General features: G+C 37.3%; 1 protein-coding gene across 5 annotated transcripts in view; it reads right to left on the bottom strand.

Moving 5' to 3' along the window:
- Positions 1–6,446: 6,446 nt before the first annotated feature.
- LOC145997485 (fatty-acid amide hydrolase 2) overlaps positions 6,447–16,978 on the bottom strand; it is a 96,844-nt gene continuing 86,312 nt past the window's right edge. For all 5 annotated transcript variants that reach the window (XM_083134586.1, XM_083134583.1, XM_083134582.1 and 2 more), the window contains 3 exons: positions 12,744–12,911; positions 10,509–10,691; positions 6,447–9,838 (listed from right to left, as the gene is read on the bottom strand). In XM_083134586.1, coding sequence (XP_082990712.1) covers positions 9,740–9,838; positions 10,509–10,691; positions 12,744–12,911 — 450 coding nt within the window. In that variant the 3' untranslated portion in view covers positions 6,447–9,739. The remainder of the gene's footprint in view (positions 9,839–10,508; positions 10,692–12,743; positions 12,912–16,978) is intronic.

Genomic DNA, 16,978 nt, shown 5'->3' on the forward strand with positions numbered 1-16,978 from the left:
TTTCTTGTTGTTATTAGCACCTCGCTCTTTTCTGCACTGAATTTCATTCCTGCTCTTCTGATTTCCTCATTCCAACTATCAAGCAGTCTCTGTACTTCTTCTTCCCTGTTTCCCCATATTACTAAAGCGAACAAAAGAACCTTCATCTCTTCCTCTCCTATCTTCTTCCCCACCTCTTCGTTAATTGCATCCACTCTCGTAATTATGAAGAGCAGTGGGGAAAGAGCACTTCCCTGTTTTAGTCCATTACTTATACTGAACCACTCCCTTCTTCCCACTGGTGTCTTCACACAGCTCTGGTTGGCCTTGTATGTGCTCTGCACTTTACACACTATCTCTTCCTCGACTCCTTTCCCTCTTAGAACCTTCCAAATCTTTGTTCTATCCATGCTATCGTATGCCTTTCCTATATCTAGAAATGCCATAATCAACTCATTTCCATACTCGTAGTGCCTTTCCTGCATCTTCACAGTTGTTAACTTAGCCCGTATCATATAATTCAACCAAGTTGAATAGAATGTCATTAAATGGATGATTAATTTCTGACATTGTTTGTAAAAGATATTTAATGGACATTTCTCTTTTCCTATAACTTAAGTTCCACTCGCATGCTTCCATGTATACTGCAACATTGGGAGCACTCTTCATCAGTCCTAGACACTTCCGAAGAACTTTCCTCTGCATTACTTCCAAAGGTCGAAATACCTGTTCCGAAACTGTATTAAAGATTATTATTCCATATTCTATTGTTGGTTTGTAATAGTTTTTGTAAAAATTCATCATGGTATTTGGATGACATCCCCATTTTGTTGTAGCCATAGAACAAAATACATTGTAAATTACTTCTGACTTTTTAACTAACCTTTTTACATGAGGTTTCCATGTTAATTTATTATCAAATATAACGCCTAAATATTTTACTGTATTTTCTATGGGTATGTGTAACTTTTTTGTGTATTGATTCACATTTTTCGGAGATCCTTTTTTTACTAAATATTATCAGCTTTGATTTTTCTGACTATATATTCATAGTCCTATTCTCAAAAAAATTATTTATCTCTATTATTTTCTCTTCCATGTTGTTGATTCTATTATCTACTTGTTTGACACTCTCATATATACATAAATCATCTGCATATTGTATAAATCCAAATGGCTCAAGACATATTCTCTGAATATCCATTAAATACATATTGAAAAGTAAAGGGCTTCCCTGTGAAAGTCCCCTTGTTTTCCATGTAGGTACCTCAATCTTATTATGAAAGTAAAAGTATAAACAACTATTTTTTAATATATTCCAAATTACTTTTAGATGCATATAAGGTATTTTCAGATTTTGTAGAATGTTTAGTAATTTATTTATATTTACATTATCATATGCCCCTTTAATATCTAAGAAAGCAGCAATAAAACTACTTTTCCTTTTCATCGTATCATAAATTTTTGATGATAACATTGCCAAGGCATCTGTTCATCCCATGCCCTTCCTAAATCCAACTTGAAGCCTTGAAAATAATCCCTGTCACTCTATATGCCAACTTATTTTATTTAGAATTAATTTTTCAAAAATTTTCCCCAGTACTGAACACAAAGCTTGGTCTCTAAGATTCTCCTCTCTGTGTGCTTTTCCCAGGTTTCAATATTGGTAAAATTATTTGAGTGTACCACGATTGCGGTACATTTCCTGATTTCATTATAAAGTTGTAGGTGTTACAAAGGTATATTATACCACATTCCGACAAATTTTGTATCATTGAGTATGATATTCCATCTTTTCCTAGAGTTGTGTCCTCGGCTCTAATTATTATGTCTCTTATTTCATCGATCGTGAAATTGGTATAAATACTCCTTGTAAATATCTATCTTTAGGACTGAAAGTAAAAATTTTATCAGGGGCATCTGCAGGTTCGTGTTTGTTATTACATGTTACCTTCATAATAAATTCATCTTTCCAGGTTTCTTTGAGTGGTATTAATCGAGGGGTATGTGGTTTGCGGATTGATTTAAATTTAGACCACACGGTACTGATACTCTCTTTGTTATTTATGTCTTCACAATACTTTGCCCACGATTGTCTCTTTGCGCTGATATAACATTTCTTGGCCTGCGCTATTGCTTTCTTATAATTAATCCAAGTTTCCTGATTTGGTATTGTTTTATAAACTTTTGTAGCTTCGATTCTCTGTACTTTAAAATTTTGGCAATCTTCATTCCACCAGTGTATTATTGGATACTTTTTTACAACTTCCTCTTTTGCTCTTGTACATGATCTGTCCATAACAATACTAACAGAATCTACAAAATAATAATATGTACTCTTATCAATATTATTTAAATCAGTATTTTTAAATAAGACTGTAAGTGATTTAGAATATTTATTGCAATTAGCTTCATTAACTTTCCATTTTCTAAGCAGAATGGTGAAAGATCTCACTGTACATTAATGTTAAATCTATAGCTGTTGGCTGACTACCTAATCTTCCTATATACGTAGCAGACCCGTCATTAATTACAGTAAAGTTGTACAAATCCATACATTCTACTAACACTTTCCCCAGCTTATCTTCATCCTGATCTCCCAATATTGTGTGATGGCAATTGAAATCCCCTGCTATAATAAAAGGCTTTTCTATGCATTGAAACATTTGCGATAATATATTTGTCATTAGTTTCTGTGACTCTGCGCCTGTCAGTAGCGGCTCGTGCCTAAAAAGACAGGTGAAGAAGTACATTTATAGGCAATGAAAAACAAATAGTAAGTGTCAGTGGGCCCCCACAATTTAAAACGTCTTTTTTGTCTTCATCCGTCCATCTGGAAAATGGTGTCTCCAACAAATTACACACAAAGTCATTTACTGGCTTCATTGTACAAACCACAGCTCAACACCCGTTCAATTCCAACGCTAGGTGACGTCACCGTTGCCATGACAACCGGCTAAAGTCTTCCGCAACCTGGTGGCGTCTGCTGTTGGTTTGTTTATGCTACGACAAACTCTTCACGTGAGTAGCGCCAAGCGGCGTATTATTTGAGTATTATCGTGTGCGTTCTGCTGGGAAATAGTTTAATTTAACAAACAAATGAAAAATGTCAATATTAACTTGAAAATTAGGTGAAAACATCTGCACTTGTTACACTTGGCCAGCCGCCACTGGCACCTGTAGGTATATACATACTAGATATAATACTAACTTTTTAGTTCTTAAAAGCAATTTTAATTCCTACGACTTCCATGTTCTATGTATCATATATGGATAATTTATAATCAAAAGATATAGGTTCAAATGGAATCTTTCATGAATCATAATTGTGACTCCTTTACTATCCTCTTTTAATCTTTTCATAAATCATGTGATAATGGTTTACTTTAAAATAATTCATGTTTGATGAGTTCACAGAGATTTCCGATAAACATAAAAGTTCAGGTCTATATTCATCTATTAATTTCACCAGATTTTGCTTTCTTGCTTTCAGTGATCTTACATTCCAGTGTTTCTCTTCGACCTTCTTCAAGCTTGTTTACTTTATCTCTATTATCTAATCTGTCCATCCTTACCTCTTTTGCCGGAACTTGATCATCTTCAGGAGATCTGATTCTTTTAGCTTGTTTCCTAGATGTTTCTTCCATAATGGTTTCTTCTTTAACAATTTCATTGTCTTCTACCAAATTCGTTATAATTTCTACTTGATTATTAAGTTCCATGTAACCTAAGGCATCCGTCATGCAGGCCGGTAGCCAGGAATTCTTTGTAGGGGGGGGGGGCAAAGTCAATCCTAGAGGGGGCAAATTTTTAATATATTATGTTGCATTGGCAGATACATATAGCAGGGTACACAGAGGCACTTGCCCCCTCCTCCAAAAGAGATAAGTAACAGAAAAGGGACGATATATTGAAACTCCAACAAACAAAAAAAACTTCCAGCAACATCAAATAACAATATTTCGATAATGACCTTTTCCAGATTTCCAAAGACTATAAAGATAAAGTTTAACATAAATAGGTTAATCGGGACTGTATCTACTTAATATTTACAGGTCGATAATGTTAATAGACAATTAATATGTACCAACTGATTAAGGGAGCCCTTTATAAATCATGCTTCATAATGTTTCCCTCTAGTTTCTAGTATGCAAGATTTTTGCGCACAAAGGAAACTAACAAGAATCCAACACCATTGTGTTGTGTTATGCAAAAAAAATCGAATTAATTAAATAATAATGGTTACATCTTATCTACACTTTGATGAATTGTGTAAAAATTTGTAATACATTTTTTTTGCACTTGCTAAAACATTAAAACATGGGTCCCTTAGTCCACCACGGATTCTATTTCCTTCAAAGTGGAGAGACTTGCATCACTACAGACAATGTTTGCCTACTGGTTACATTAACCATTTTACAAAATATTGAGTGAATTGTTGTATTACATATATTATAGTTGAAATACATGTGTTTGACACCTGACAAACAAATAGGAATCCCTTGATTGATCAATGACTTCTTGTATTACAGTGTCATCATTAATATTTCAGATTAAGTTTCATAGAGAGAAATTGAGTTAATAGGGTGCAAATAATTTTATGGGGCACCATGGCATTCTCTTTAACATTTTTTTTATATACGAGGGGCAGTCAAATGAAAACCGAACACCCACCATAAAACACATTACTCGCAAAAGTTGGCAACACTGTTGTTACGTATCGATACTGCCATCTGTAGGGTAGGAGAAATGCATAGTGAAAACGCACAGGTCAACACAGTTGCTTCGTCATTCATAGATCGTTTGGTTCCCAGGGCCGACTTCCACCGCCCCATAGTCCTCTGAACTTGGACTATACGAATAGCAGATATTTTGGCAGCGAAGCGAGAAAGAAAATTTTATGAAATTTATTTTTATTTGAATAAAAGTTGAGGAGGGGACAATTGCCCCTCTCTGCCCCCTGCAAGTGCCCTTGGCCATCTGGAAGAAAAATGCAAGGAAAACGTGAAAACTAATTCCATCTTGAGTATCCATTTCTCCTGCTATTCTTAGATTCTCCTAGTCTTGTTTTTTTACTTCAATGTTTGCTTTTCTTAGAATGGACTTTGGTCCAAGGTCGGGGGGACAATGAATGCTCCCTGCCCCCCGTGGTTGCGGCCCTGTCTGAAAGTGTCTCTTCATCAATTTCGTGTCATCACTCATTGTTGCAATTAGTTAGAAGTGGCAGAAAAGCAACACTAAGTAACAAGAATCAAATATCCACTCCCTCTCTCTACCACATGAATCACTATTACCAAAAGGTAGACTTGAGAAACAAAAAATTAAGCAGTTCCAAGTTCATAGCAACACATCCAAGAAAAACATCCAAACACATTAGGCACCTTTAATACAAGACTACTCAAAATGTCACATCTGTTCTAGATACTGAAAATTGTGAAATCATTTCCTGAAGTCTTAATCTGGAAGGTAATTTTATCCCCCAATCCTGATACGACATTACACGGAATCCCATACACCCTAATAAATCACAAAATCAATAAGTGTCTTTGTTATGTTGCTAGAGTAACACATGATATACTAATTGTAAAGATTACTTGGAATTCCAAGTAGGATTGTGTTCTGTATTTTTCAGAGGGGGAGGGGGAGCAAAGCAGGTTCTCAGGGGGGCAGTTGCCCCACCTGGCCCCGCTCTAGCTACATGCCTGCCGTCATGGCCATAACAAGAATTGCCTTACGCAACTCACATTAATGTGTTGATTTCCTTTTTCTGTAGTTTAAACTTCAATCTAAATAGGAATATACGAGTAGGTTTAATTCAATACCAGTCACAAAATTCACCTTTAAAAACAGTACTCACTGAATTTACAATTGTTAATATTTTCACAATATTACACAAACAGATCGGTTTCCATCAACCACAGGCTATCCATGATACCATGTGATTGAGAAAGTGCTGTGTATTTTCTTTATTTTCATAAATAATTTGCACTATTGTTTACATTTAGCCTCGCAATAAATTATGTATATATCGGAACACAAACCTATCCATTCTTTAGTTTCCAGTACGTTGTGCCAACTTAAAACCACGGCCAAAATTACCGTTGCCCAACGGTATGTTTTTACGTTGGGCCAACCATTGTCAGTACGGTTGGCCCAACCACTTTTGGTTACTTGGGACGTGAGACTGCTTTTCTTGTGTCATGAACTGAAGACCTGAAAGCACTTCCACGATCTTCAAGTAAGGAAGCTGGAAGTCGAATGGGAAGTGAGGATGGACCTAAGTACCTAGTGAGACTGCCTTTAATAATGAAGTCAGGAAGAGAACTATCAAATATTTGGAATTCTGGTTTGGAGACATGTTATTGGTCTTGCTTTCCAGTGATGACCTATTTTAGGGATTTGACAAACCACTGATCTAGTTTATATTGACATTAAAAATCAACTTCTATAACAATAAAGACAATGTGTTTACAAACAATTACAATTTATTGCTATAAAGGAATTCATTATACAAAATTCTTTTTCATGAATTACAACAATTTAGGCCACACAAAGGTATAACACAATGCAACATGTTGGTTACTTACTTTTTTTATGAAACATATTCAATTTCAGTTGGGGAAATGTAATGGAATTTCTGTCCTATAAAAATACTTTTATACTCTAAAAAAGAAAGGAAAAATTGACAAATACAAAGGGAACTATTTTCACAAATTAATCACATTGTTCTATTTTAATATAACGAAAGACTGTTAGTACAAAGTATGGACTCGCTTCACATACAATGCTAAGTAAACATGGAAGTTCCTACTAACCCAACAGATGTCAAGTCACTCTAGCTTCAATACGCACAGCAAATAGAAATTTGTAGAAGATACTTTCAGAAATGACGATTCAATGGTTACAATGATGAAGAATTTATAAAAAAAGTATTACGAATCATTATAATTATGGAAATAGTATTTTGGGTGACGATAATATCACTTTGTTCACAAAATGTAACTGTTGGAAACAAATTTACAAAATTCACTCGAAGCAAATCTTTTCTTTGTACAGAGTGGTCACAAAGTGGGTGTACTCCCTTTATTTTTGACACTATGATGGTTCTGGTTTAATGCTTGATATGGACACGTACTAAAACAACGGTCTCCATACCGATGTTCCGGACTCTTAAACCATCAGGTATGTGTCCATGTCAATCATTCAACCACAGCCATCGTAGTGTCGAAAGTAAAGGGAGGTACGCTGAATTTATGATCACTCTGTTTTTCTGACTCTCTAGGATATCACAACGTGGATGAAAGAGTAAGCAGACATTGACTTTAAAAATCTGTGCTTGTAGCTCGCCAACTCGTTATTGTTTTCTCAATGTGCATCCTATACATTAATACACTCATAATTATATTGTTACTGCAAACAAAAGAAACTGTGCAGAACTGAATGTCCTGTGCATCGTACATGCACGTGGAGGGTTGGGGGAGACGATGCGTGAACTTTCCTGGCTGAAGGTTCTTTTTTTTTTGTCGTTGCTCTATTCTTACCAATTCACTCTAAAATTATTGTTCTACTGTCTACATGTGTTATATTTTTTGTTCTTTACACGATTTCCGCCTTCTCGTAGCATCTGTTGTATTAATGCTTCCACCCCTATTCTTCTTTTTTTTATATTTTTACAGGTATCATTCTCCTGGGATGTACAAGGTGGTATCAAAACGTTCCCAGAATTAGATTTTAACTACGGTGGCAACACTGCTTGAATGAACAGCAACACTACTTTTTTTGAGGCAGTTGAGAAAAAAGATTTAATTACTCTGTATGACGAGAGGAAGTGTTGACTGAAGATATGGTTTATGGTGAGTACATCTGGAAGAATTAATTTTTAGGTAGTTACATCGTTTTTGAATCATATGGAAGTATCCGATTCTTATCAGCACTGACAACAATGTACATACAAATTTTCAATGCCCCGATCAATTCTGAAAGTATTGTCTACCATTTTATATAGTACATTGCGCTTATATAACAATGAATCTCAATTATTATAAAGCAATTTACACATCCTTGGGGATATCGGAAACAACAATGACTCTTATGGATGGAATATTCTTATGATGTTCATATTAATACTGAAAGACTATGTAAAAGATAGAATGTACAAAAATTACAAGACTTGGCTATAGTTTTATTTGACACCGAAAAAATATAGATTGAGAGAGAGGGAAGACTTGAACAAGAAACTTAGAAACACTGCACTGCAATCAATGACAACAAATATGTTGAATGTAATGAAGAAAGACATCACACTTTAACTTTGAAATGTAAAGAATTCTACATTTATCATTCAACTAACAGCAGTTAGGAAACAAATTACTGATATTTATCGTATATCGGTGTAAAGACTATATCGATGTTTGTACAGCAAATTGTTGACCTGTGTCTTGAAAAACTACCAGATTTTCTTACGTTTGTTCTTCACTAACCCTTTTTCTGTGAGGAATGGAAAAAAATATCCAGGTAGTCTCCACAATATAGCCTTAACATTTGATGTACAATACACATAATGTTTATGTTTCCTAACTGCTGTCACTGTAATAAAAGTCACAGCTTCGCAATCAGTTTGCAATGCCAAAACATAGGGGCTTCGTTGCGTGAAAATTTGTTTGGAAACATACATCTAGGACACTGGCTCCGGTGATGTCACAGAGATATGTCTGTTAACATGTGGGGACACATCCCCCCATATGCCTTCACGGCACATTGAAGTTTGCAGGGTGTAGCTTTACCTTACGTCAAAAATGTGTGTGAAGAATTATGCAAAAAATTCAGCAATGTTAAATATTACATTGTAACTTTCGTTGCATGCAATTCTCCCCTTTGGAACTGAATAAAGTTAAAGGATGATGAGTTAAATAGCGATTATTTTGGCAACACAGGGGCAGGATTACGTGGCAAACAGCTGATTGCATCAACTGCATTTCTTCGCTCGCTTATGGTTGGAAAATTCGACAGTGCCAAAGTTGCTCTTTTCTCGGTACAACAGTAGAATGAAACTCGGAGTGTATTGAAACATATTTGGAGCAAACTTGGTTAAAAGTACCTAACTGATAACTGAGGAAATAAATGCAGAAGTAATATTACAATACATATGAGAATAATTGAAATCTAATGTTTCACACAAAAGTTTTCAAATAAACAGTCTTAAACTCAAATATCCATTGACAACTAGATTTTTCACATCAAATTCATCATTGTTCAATATTTCCGCCATTTACAATTTCTTCCTTGTAGAGCTTCCACTGCATAAATATGAGAAAATAAAACATTTGGAATGATAGCAACGAACAAAAATATGGACAAAACTCAAGTTGAAATAAAATTTAGACACACGTCTTACACTATTGTAAAACCTTAACCATTCACAAAAATAAATATCACTAAAGCATATTAACAATTATTTATAAATTTCTACCATGTATCAACCTTTGTGTTTAGCCAACATTACTAATGTTTTATTAACAATACCTTCGATAGGAACTACACTGCTTCCGTAGAAAAAACAAAAAATAAAAATATATATACAAATGTATTTTCATGAATCAAATATACAATTATAAATCATTCTACACATAAAAATTCAATCAAAGGTCATGTTCTTTGGAAAATATAGCATGCCTTCCTGTATTAAAAAGTAGTAAAATACAATTATTGTCCCACAATTTCCTGTATTCCTGTATGGAAATCTTGTCTTTTCAGTTGGCGTTCAAACAGTGATGGAAGGGGGAACCCACCCACCGAAAGCCTTCTCCATTTCCGAAGCAACAGCTAGCGTTAGGTGGTCGTTGTACAAGCCTCCAACAACCTGAAAGGAGAATTCGTCACGTGTGGTAAGAAATTAAAAATAATATGTACACCACGAAGAGTGGAATTATCGGTATTGTTTTATGATACAAAGTGGTGCATTTTGAAAAAAGTCCAAGGTTCCTTTAGCATTTTTGTTAGTATAAATGCTTCCAAAAATCTTATAGAATTTTTTATAACAGACAATACTTTACACGGAAGCATTTCCTGCAACATTCCGATTAGCATTTGCGATGTGAAGCGTACAGAGAACGTTAGATAATGTATACAGCACAGAAGGCATACAAGATCAGCCAGTGCCTGTTGTTTACAACCAAAACAACTCATTTACTTTCATTCATCTACTCTTTATGTTATAAAGTATGTACTTAAGCAGCAGCATTGATTTGTACGTAACACTTTTTTTTTATAGGAAACGTTATTCCAATTGGTTGAGAATTTTTCGGCTTTTACTAACGGACATCGTCATGAAGTTATAAACCTACCCATTTCTCCAGCAGTATATTCTCTTCTCGTCTTTTTGGGACACCCTATACAAGGAAAATTTACAAGGAAATAAAATATAAGTAAAATTGCTTATTAAGTGTTGAACTGTTACATCCGGAATTGCTCATTCATTATTATTATTATTATTATTATTATTGATTGATTGACGAGGAAGAACGTAATACCTGTATTCCAACAGGCAAGCCTTTGGTGCTGAGTCCCATCGGAACCTGTGTAGCAGGGAAACCAAGGACATTGATGATGGCAGTGTAGGCAAAGTTAAAGGGCTTCATCAAGGGCTCGTTGTGGAAGGGTGCTGGCGTCGGATGCGTAGGGTACAGGAACACTCCATCCTCACCCATCAGGTCCTGAAAGTAAGTACTTCAAGTTTATAATCACTAGAAAGATTTTTAAGTGCTAAAAAAGTGAAAAATATTTTTTTTATGTTCTAAAATCAGCAGAAAAAGTAAGTACCGTTTGCAAATATTGCCACTGCAGCGATGCAGTCGCGACCGTGTTGAGTTCTCGCTGACGTCCTTCATCCGTTAGTTAGCCACAGACACGAGTGGGAGCAGGTCAAGCTTTTTCTTCGTAGTTTTCCGAAGGTTTGAAATGTTCAAGAAAATTAATCGGCCCAATCACTGTGAAGTCCGGTCTGTGATTTGTTTTCTCAATGCAAGAATGGTTGAATTCTTGCCTAGAGGACAGACCACCAACAAAATGCCTGCTGTGACACATTAATCCGGCTGCGTCGTGGAATTCAAAACAAAAGATGCGGAATGCTTAGCAAAGGCATTTTCTTGCTTCACAACAATGCTCGTAAGCATACAGCCCAACAAACTCAAAATTTCATCACGTCATTCGGCTGGGAACAATTGTTCATCCGCCAACAGCCCTGAGTTGGCGCCAAGTGACTACCATCTCTTTCTTCATCTGAAGAAGAAGTTTCTTGCTGGTCAGCGTTTCGACGAGGATGACGACATCGAAGCAGCAGTGCATGGATGGCTTTCGTCACAGGTGGGAACATTCGATGATGATGGGATACAAAAACTAGTGCCACGCTACGACAAATGCTTGAAGAATGGTGGAAACTACGTAGAAAATAAGTTTAAGGTCTGTAGAATGCAATGTAAATAAAAAAAGATTCTTCTTCTCTTCCATTCCCTTATGTCGTTCAGCGTCGGGTAAAAAAAGATACGAAACTATTTTACTTTATTTTTTACACCCTTTCGGTACTTACTTTCCAAATACGCCTCGTATGTACGTGGCTAAAAATCAAAATTATTTTTATTCAAAATGACTGACTGACCCACACTTTTACATGTTCACACACAGATCTAATTTTTTGCACAGTTTCTCCATAACACTGGGAGACAGTATTTATGTAACTTGCATTCACTGGGTGGTGCAAAATGTAACAGAAGTTTATCAGAAATTGATTTTTTTATTTCTTCAGCAGGATGTCCACTGCAACCAATGTTCTACTTAAATCTAAATAACATTGCAAACACTTAGAACATCCTTCATTTGAACATATTGGGGCTCCTATTACCACTTGTGAACGAACATGTAAAGCTGCATCACGATGTTTTTCTTTCCTGATAAAAGTGTCGTTGCCTTGTAATCAAGGGGTTCTGGGTTTGTTATCTGGTGGAGGAACATAGTGGTTCGGATCCCACCTTAAACTGTAGGTCCAGTCCAGATTAGCCTTACTGTGCATAAAGTGGACTTAAAACACCAAATCAACCCAACTCTTTCAATGCAACAAATGCTGCATGACTTGAGAATGCTCTTCTGCATGAACGTTCTTGCCACATGGCTGACAAAACAACAGTGGCAGTAGTGCCGGTATATTGTGGAGTCCCAAAAAGGATAGAAGTTTACTAATTTGCCACATATTTTGTCTATTTATGCATTAACTCCAAAATACGTATTTACACACACAAAAAAATGGAAACCTTATTTTATACGTAAAAGGCAAAATTAGGTATTTTTATGTGAAATAAGTCTTTGCAGATTACATTGCAACTGAATGGCCAGCACTCCTACCGACTTTGGCAGACATCCAAAGCAAGAAAAAAAATATGTTTTTTACCTAAAAATCTGCTCCCTAATAATCACCCATCTTCAAGTTCTCCCCCCCCCCCCCATACCAGCAAAAAATTAATCATCCTAATATGCCTGTAAATATAGTCTCCCCAACAACATCTGGAAACAATATGAAGAAGAATTATAATGAGATTTTCCAACTAAATAATAATTTTACCGAAAACTATAAGATATTGTTATTCCACTAGCTGGTGGTCAGAGCAGATCAAAATACCAAAACAAGCCTGCTTGACTGAAGATTATTATTATTGCTGTTATTATTGTTGGTGGTGGTGGTTCTTTATAACAATGATTCTTAACCAAGAAGGTACCTTAAGTTCGTGGAAGAGATCTGTACACTTATTCACAAGGTGCACGTGACGTGGGCTGCCAGGCTCAACCCCCCACTTCTCGACCAGAGCGGTGCACAGCCCAATCAGCGTGTGGTTGGAGAGGAACAGGAACCACTTGAGCAGCTCCCAGTAGACGTTTATGTTGCCCTGGAACAAAAGTACACATGAATTACCATAGTCATTTAAGAAAAAATAAAGTACGAGGCTCAGTCAATAAATAACGAGACAGAGGATATTTCACAGTACTTACAAAATGAACCTCAGAAGTATTGTCCGCCACTGTTTAGGCATTTATCCCATTGTGACACCAGTCGCAAAATGGCACGCTCGTAGAACTCATTTGGCTGCTGTTGGAACCAATTGTGCACGTATTCCTTGACATAATCATCTGTGTGAAACCGTTGTCCCTGCAGTGCTTTTTTGAGCTTACCGAAGATGTGGAAGTCACACTGCGACAGATCTGGACTATAGGGGGGGCTCAGGACTTCCCACTTGAATTTTTTCAAACATTCCTTTGTTGCATTGGCAGTGTGGGGTTTAGCGTTGTCGTGCAATAGGTCGACACCACAAGAAAGGTGACAGGGACGTTTCAATTTGATTGTCTTTGCAAAAGCATTTGTTCCACTCCTGCACTCTTGCCCGGGACATGCAGTGCCCCACATATATCCTTTCCATTCGTCAATGGATACACCTTCCTCTGTGAAGAAGCACACAACACCCCATTGCTCCTGTTTGGATGCCTCCATTACGCATCACAGTCAGACATGGAATGACTGGATTCGGCCGCTGCTTGGTTAGCAGCCTTTGCGCATACCTTGCCAGACACGTAATGCCATCTAGCGGAAAAACGTGCACAAATCAGTTTCGTCACACCCGCACCTCCATTTAGTGCCCGTTGACCCATTTCTAACTACCATAGTTTTGGTGTAATATCCTCTGCCTCGTTATTTATTGACTGAGCCTAATACTTTATTCTTTCAAGATCAAATAACAAAAGAAAATACAATCCGTACATTTTGATTTTGATTTATTTGAAAATAACATGACTATGATGATCTCTACTTCGTTCCCACACACTGTCAGTCTTTTGAGTAGCTTACATACCACATTGCACAGCATGACTACAGGAATTTGGGCCACCTCTTTCCGGATATGATCCTTAAGTTCATTGAAGGTGCATGGGAGCAAGATGGTAGTCACATGTTTCCTCTGACGCAACAACTAGCTATATCCAGTGCTACAAAATCGCTCAATTCATTCACATTCACCCTATGTTATCAAAACATTGTTGATTAGTTTCGCTGTACAAGGGATATCCACAAATGCCACTGTAGCACTAGTGTGCATGCGTGCCAAGTTTGTTGTTCCTTTGCCAAGCACGGGTGCCATTTGCAGACAGACATTTATGCACCATCCTTGGTTTGAGTTGCTGTTTTAAGTCCACTTTATGCACAGTAAGGCTAATCGGGACTGGACCTACAATTTAAAGTGGGATCCGAACCACTTGTGCCTCCACCGGGTATCGAACCCGGGACCCCTCGATTACAAGGCAATGACGCTACCACTGCGCCCTGGGGGAGGCCCTTATGCACCATCCTGTATGCTTATTCTGCAACATGTTTCTTGAACGTGAAGAACATGAAACCAGCTGAAATTACATCAACTTCGTGGGATGTATGGAGAAAATGCCCTGAGGAATTCTATGGTGTAGAGATGGGTGTGGAAATGCATCCATGGGACGACCAAACATCCGTGGTGCACCACGATTTGGGTCGGAACAATTTGATCATCCACCCCTCAATGTATACTCTTTATTCCATTGTATTAATCTCCCAGACAAAGGTCTGTTGTAAGAACGGCCCTAGAGGTCGAAACATGCCCGCTCCAATAAAGGCGATTTTATTATTATTATTATTATTATTACACTCAAGACTTAGAAGGAAGTGATTTTCACATGTTCCTGGCTGGAGATTCCACAATGACAATGGGGTCAAAGAAGTCCTTACGAAGTGGTCTGCATTGCAAGCAGCATTGTTCTCTGACAAAGGGATACAAAAACCAGTGCTTTGCTATGACAATGGTGGTAACCAGTGGTAGAAGAAACTAAAAATTATGCAGGTGCCAAGTTAGCCTTTTTTTTCAGGCCACCCGCCTCCCCCAAATATGAAATATTAAAAACCATGAATAAAACTAAGATCAAGCTACACATTGGAGATGAGGCCTTAAAATATCTAATTTATTATCTTTATTAATATAAGATTGAATTAAAAGTAATTCATTTTTCAAGACACTTATCGAAAGAGCCAATTCAGCTCCCAGTCCTCCTTACGAAATTGCATTATGTGCGAGTTTTTGATTTTCCATCAAAATACAGAACACACACAACAATAACATCCTGTACTCCCCCAGGGATTGCAGAGCTTTCTTTGTAAGTGTACCTTCATCAATTACATCATATCATCACTCATCCTCATCATTACAATTAGTCAAAAGTGGCACAAAAACTAAACAAAATAAACCAAATCAAGTCAATATATTATACTTGTTATTTTTTTTAAAGGTAATGAAAATTTCTATAAGCAAACTCAAAATATTAATAACATATTTTTAGAACTAAATTTGAACATTCAGGCACCATGGTGACTGGACACCCTGTATTTTTCTGCCCCTGGCAGTAACTATGTCAAAAAGTAATGTAGAGTGTGTTCATCGAATGGTTTGCAAACGTATTCTTGTATTTTCTTAGTATCCCATTGGAACTTACTTTCTGCATAACTCTCATATAACTGCTTATTTCTCTTACTAAACTGTAACATGATCAACTTATAAATGTCGAAAAAGTGTGTGATCTCCTATAATGTTTGTTTCCTTGTAACAATGGCAAAGTAGAATAATAATTCTACAAGCCAAAGAAAAGAGTGTAGGTTATCTTAAGTGTGACTTATACCTCATACGAGGGTGTTTTGAAAAGTTTTGCCTCCTATGCAATAATGTCAATAATATGCAAGATACTTCTTAAAGCTTGTAATGTCCTCTACCAGGGTGTTACTACTTTTCCACACAGTCACCATCATTGTCCACACACAAATGCTAACGTCGGACAAGTTGTTGCATCCCGTCGGCAAAGAAATCAAAACATCTTCTCCGGGCACCAGAGATGCACATCTGCTTGAACCTCTGCGTCACTGGTGCAACGATGTCCCTTCAGGTGCTCTTTCAGCCTCAGAAAAAGTCACAAAGTGCGAGATGTCGGCTGTGCGGCGGGTGGGGTAAAATCTCATGGAATTTGAGATGCTGCAATGCATCCTGTGTTTGGCGACTTGTGTGTGGGCGAGCATTGTCATGTTGAAGAATTGCGTCCTTGCCAGGCCTGACTCACAGTAATCGTGCGCAGAGTTTCTCCAAAGTCTCCACGTACAGCGGAGTACAGTTTACAGTGGTACCGTGCTCCAAAAATTCTGTGCGGACTATGCTGTCAATTGGCACGAATCAGTTCGTCCTCATGCAGGCTCGTCATGGCCTGATTGTCGCCTTTCAGATTCCTTGCCCACCTCCTGGCAGTACTCACATCCACACAGGCGTCACCATAGACAGCACTCATTCGTCGATGAATATCGACGGACGCACAGCTCTCGGCTGTAAAGAATTCAATAACAGCACGTTCTTTCAACCACACGTGCACGTATGTCGCCCTCATTATTGTGCGCAGGCGAACGCCACTAGATGTCGTAATAGTAAGTGAATCAGCAATTATTCTCACACCAATTTCGCATGTTCCTAAGCAGTGTTGCCAGAGTTATTGCATAGGAAGCAAAACTTTTCAAAATGCCCTCGTAGATTGTGAGGGACAAACCAAAAGGACATGACTTCCTGATGTCCAGGGAGTTTTAAGTTTCTATTCTGTTTTTAACCATTTTACCCAGTGTAACATCTTTTCTTTCTTAAACATTAGTCTTAAAAACTACCTATGATGTCAACAACACATGACATGAACTTCAAGCTTGTTTCAAGAATAAAAGTTAGTACTTTTATGAACATTCAGTCCTCTCCAATATAAATTTCTAAATGCACGGCCATGAAAATAGGCGGCTGGTGCCACATATGGGAAAAGCAAAGCGAGAGCGGGTTCCTGCGCACTGTGTGGCAACATTAACCAGGCTGCATTGCCTAGTTCCAGCGTCAGACCCACCTCTATCCGGGGCACTTTTGTGTCA

Source organism: Lepisma saccharinum, chromosome 13 (genome assembly GCF_977018435.1).
Source record: "Lepisma saccharinum chromosome 13, izLepSacc3.1, whole genome shotgun sequence".
Taxonomy (NCBI): Eukaryota; Metazoa; Arthropoda; class Insecta; order Zygentoma; family Lepismatidae; genus Lepisma; species Lepisma saccharinum.